The 4,089-nt window shown below is 31.4% G+C and overlaps 1 protein-coding gene and 1 long non-coding RNA gene across 2 annotated transcripts; one reads left to right on the forward strand and one right to left on the reverse strand.

Moving 5' to 3' along the window:
* LOC114074668 lies at positions 1-769 on the forward strand. The gene is made up of 2 exons (XR_003574996.1): positions 1-158; positions 542-769. It is a non-coding gene; the product is annotated as an uncharacterized LOC114074668 (long non-coding RNA).
* A 637-nt stretch (positions 770-1,406) lies between these two features.
* Positions 1,407-3,640, reverse strand: LOC107004210 (beta-amyrin 28-monooxygenase-like). Its single transcript, XM_015202450.2, has 3 exons — positions 2,661-3,640; positions 2,150-2,337; positions 1,407-1,858 (listed from the first exon to the last, which is right to left on the reverse strand). Exons 1-3 carry the CDS (start codon positions 3,604-3,606, stop codon positions 1,559-1,561), a joined length of 1,434 nt encoding a protein of 477 aa, XP_015057936.1. The 5' UTR covers positions 3,607-3,640; the 3' UTR covers positions 1,407-1,558.
* Between the last annotated feature and the right edge of the window lie 449 nt (positions 3,641-4,089).

A 4,089-nucleotide genomic window follows, 5' to 3' on the forward strand; every position in this document is an offset into this window, starting at 1 on the left:
TAAAGAGTAGAGAGAGTAATCCACAAACTGCTTCTTAGTTTGTGAGAAAATATTGTGCAAGTAATATTATTGTGAGTTGTAAGAAATAAAAGAGTGTTGAGTAGTAGTCTTTTAACACAACCAACTTTTTGATCAATATTATTATATTACTTATTCGGGTATCATATTTACCTATTTAATATTTAGTGTCGTTGTTACTCTCTTCCTATTGCTATTTAGTTTTGACATTATCCTGGGTGTGATTATCATTTTGTCTAACGGTTATTACTTTCAAATTACGCACGACTGTACCTTCTCGACTCATGGATCCAATTAGGTTATTATTAGCTACTTTACCTTTCAGTTTCTTCTGCTTCTAGACTCGTGAGGTTTATAGTTAGTCACATTTTATCGCTTTGCTCGATTGACCTCTAGTCGGTGTTACTTTCTCGTTTTTCCTCTTTACTTTTTTATTTTTCGTGCTCAGTCGGCCTATGATGCGTACAAAGTCTCTATTATTTTGGTACTCATACTGCACTCTACATTTGTTTTCTTGATGTAGATCCTAGCTCCAACCGTCAGTGTTGATTAGGACAGCTTTGGAGATCTTTGGAGATTGAGGGTGAGCTGATGGTGTTTTAGTTTAGCCTATCTCCTTCTGTATATAACTTTTGGGCTAGTTTTTTTTTTATATTTCAGTTAAGTCTGTACTCTTTGATCCACTTTGTGACTTATACTCGTATAGTAGCTTTATATTGATATCCACCAGGTTGGAGGTTTGGATCTTGTACTTTTGGCTTTTGTATATATTATTATTCTTGTCTTTTCCGCTTTGCTTTAAATTTCTCGTTGATTATTGTTTGTATTCAATATGCATGTTGTTTCGGAAGTTGATTTGACTTACCTATTGGTGAGGCATGGTAGGTGTCATCATGACTCGAAGTTTTGGATCATGACAACTTTTGAAGATAGACTTATCTTATCTGATTATTGTTTACCTCATTTCCCCCTTTATATACAATAATTGTGTATGTCCCTTTAATAGCTTATCATGTTCGAAATTTTGTTGTTAGCATTGATATTTTTATTAATTTTTGTAAAAAAAATAGTTGAACATGGTAGAAACCTCGTCGTTGGGACTTGAGACAAATACAAATAAACATAAAAAATTGCTTCACCATGTGCTTGTTTTCTTTGAGCAAGTTTACAAATATCATCTATTTTAATTTGTTGCAAAGAAAATTGATTTGTACTTCAATATCCCTCATCATAACTCTCCTAGTTATACTTCTTTTAGTAACTTTGTAGTATATTATAAACTTGGGCTTGAGACTTAGAGTGTATATATGGCCCAAAAGTTCTCCTAGTTATACTTCTTTTAGTAACTTTGTAGTATATTATAAACTTGGGCTTGAGACTTGAGTGTATATATGGCCCAAAAGTGTTTCAAATGTCTCTTTACATAACTTCAAAATCCATAGAAATAGTAAGCGACAATTATTAATTATTCCATTGAAGAAGCAACATTAACTAGGTAACATACTTTGACATTTTATTTTCATAAAAAAAAAAAAAAAACTTAAATAGAAGAAAGGGTAATAGGATACCCATCTGTTGGAATGGCTAGTAAGAAAAAAGGATACAATATTTTTTCTAAAGGAACCTTAGGCTCCCATCTAAAATTTTTAAGTAGATGATGAAGAAAAACAAGAATCAATATTCTTGCAAATTCTTTTCCAGGACACATTCTATGTCCTCCACCAAATGGAACTGATGTATAAGGAACTTGTCCATTTCCTTCAAATCTTGAAGGATCAAACTTTGTAGGATTTGGAAAATATTCACCATTCTTTTGTGTAGCTCCAAAACTCAAATATATCTGCAAAATTATTTAGATAACACTTCTAATTATATATTTATTAAGATGTCAATAAACATTCACAAAGTCATCACATCAAGGGTTAAACTTAGACATGAATAAATTAATTTAATGTAGGTGTAAATTGTATGCACAAGTTCTACGTATTTTTAGATATACATGGATATAAGTGCAACTCACGTGCTGAAAAACAAATACAAGCATTACTAATGTCAGTATTATTAATACACCATATTCTGCATTATTCTTATACACCCTGCCAAATAACCCCGAGAAGGGAAGAATACGTACCTTCCATCCTTTTGGTATGTAGAAGTCTTCATAAGTGAAGTCCTCTATTGCTTCTCTGAAAATACCTTGAACAACTGGTGTGTTTCTTAATACTTCATTCACAAAGCTCCAAGTTTTCCTCATTTTTTGAATGTCATTCCAACAGAGCTCTTTCCTTGGCATCATTTGCCTTGATATCTCATTTTGCTCTATCAATTTACAATAAAGAATGGTTTTTATGTGAGAAATAAAAATAATAAGGTGTCATGCAAAAGATAATAAAGTAAACCCTCGATAGCAATAATATTTTTGAACCAACGATTCTTCAACTCCACTATCCTATTTGTTTAAAATTAAGACATAATACATAAAATTGAACAAATAGACATATGACGTTGTTCTACGTGTCAGTCTTATGTGTGTTCTACGTGTATTATGTGACATAAGACAAGTGTGTCTATTTTTTTCAATTTTAGACAAGCTTATCTGTAACAAATCATGCAATAGGCCAAAAGAATTTAAAAATATATACCTTGAATTATTTCATTGAAGAACTCAGGCATTTGTTGAAGGTACTTCATGGTCAAAGTAATAGTTGTAGCAGTAGTATCATAACTACCAATAATGAAGCCAAACACTTTATCCTCTATTTCAACTTCAGTCATGTACTTTCCATCTTCATCTTGTTCATTGATCATTTGTGTCAACACATCAACTTTTGACAAATTTGGATTTTCTAATAATTCTACCCTTCTTTGTTTAATAATAACCTTCATTTGTTTCCTTAATTCATTCCCAGCTTTCATTGCCTTATAAAATGTTGTGCCAGGAAGATTTATGTCCACTGCCAAAAGACCTTGTGTAAAAATCTTGAATTTTTCATAAAGATTCAAGATTTTATCCGAATCTTCGATCCCCATAAAGGCTTTAATAGAAAGGGAGAAAGTGAATAACTTCACTTGATCATATACCATCACTTCATTTTTCCCTTTCCAATGATTTTTCAAGTGTAAATGTGACATATTGTCCATAGTACTTATAAGTCTCTCTACATTTTGTGAGTTCAAAAAATAGCTAATGACATTATGTGCCCTTTTAGTGTCATGTTCAATAGGGACAAATGATGTTGATGGGAAGAGCTTTTGAACAGACTTAGGTCTCCAACCAATGATAAGCTTATTACCTTGAGAGAATATGAATTTGTTAGCTGCTGGACCTGAAAAAACTACTACTTTTTGGCCAAGTAATGAGGTTTTGAATACATGAGAGTTGTATTTTTTGGTTCTTTCTTGAACAAACTCATGGACCAATCCATAGTAAAGTGAAAAAAGGAATTGGATGGTTTCTCCAATAATAGGCCAACCAAAGGTGCCTGGAGCTAGAGGCATTTTTTCTTTAGGCTTGGCAAAGAAATATTTGAACAAAGAATAGATGATTATAGTAAGTGTGGTTGCAAAAGAGAGGAGGAAGAGGTCCATTTTGTGTGCTACCTCTTCTTTTCCCTAAATTGATATTGAAGTATATACCATGTGATATGTATATATATAGTAGTAAGGGAAATCTTGTACATGTGCAAGGTCCCAATATTGGTATGATATATAAATAAGTCCTTTAATTTATTTTGGATGTAATCTATGTCCTTTAATTTTTAGTGTGTATAATTAGACACTTAAATTGTATAAAATGTAACAAGAAAATACACACGTCTTATGTGACATAACACATGTAAAACGCCACATAGAATACAAAATCACTATTTAGGATGAATTTGACTATTTTGTTAGATTTTATACTCCCTGCACCCACTTTTATTTGTCATGTTGCGCTTTTCGAAAGTCAATTTAGTTAATTTTTAAAGTTAAATTAGATTACATAATTCAATATTTTAAACAAAAAATTTAGATATTCAAAAATTATGAAAAATACTATTAATTGCAATTTTTTGCATATCAATATGATGA

The sequence above is a fragment of the Solanum pennellii genome, chromosome 11 (genome assembly GCF_001406875.1).
Source record: "Solanum pennellii chromosome 11, SPENNV200".
Lineage (NCBI taxonomy): Eukaryota > Viridiplantae > Streptophyta > Magnoliopsida > Solanales > Solanaceae > Solanum > Solanum pennellii.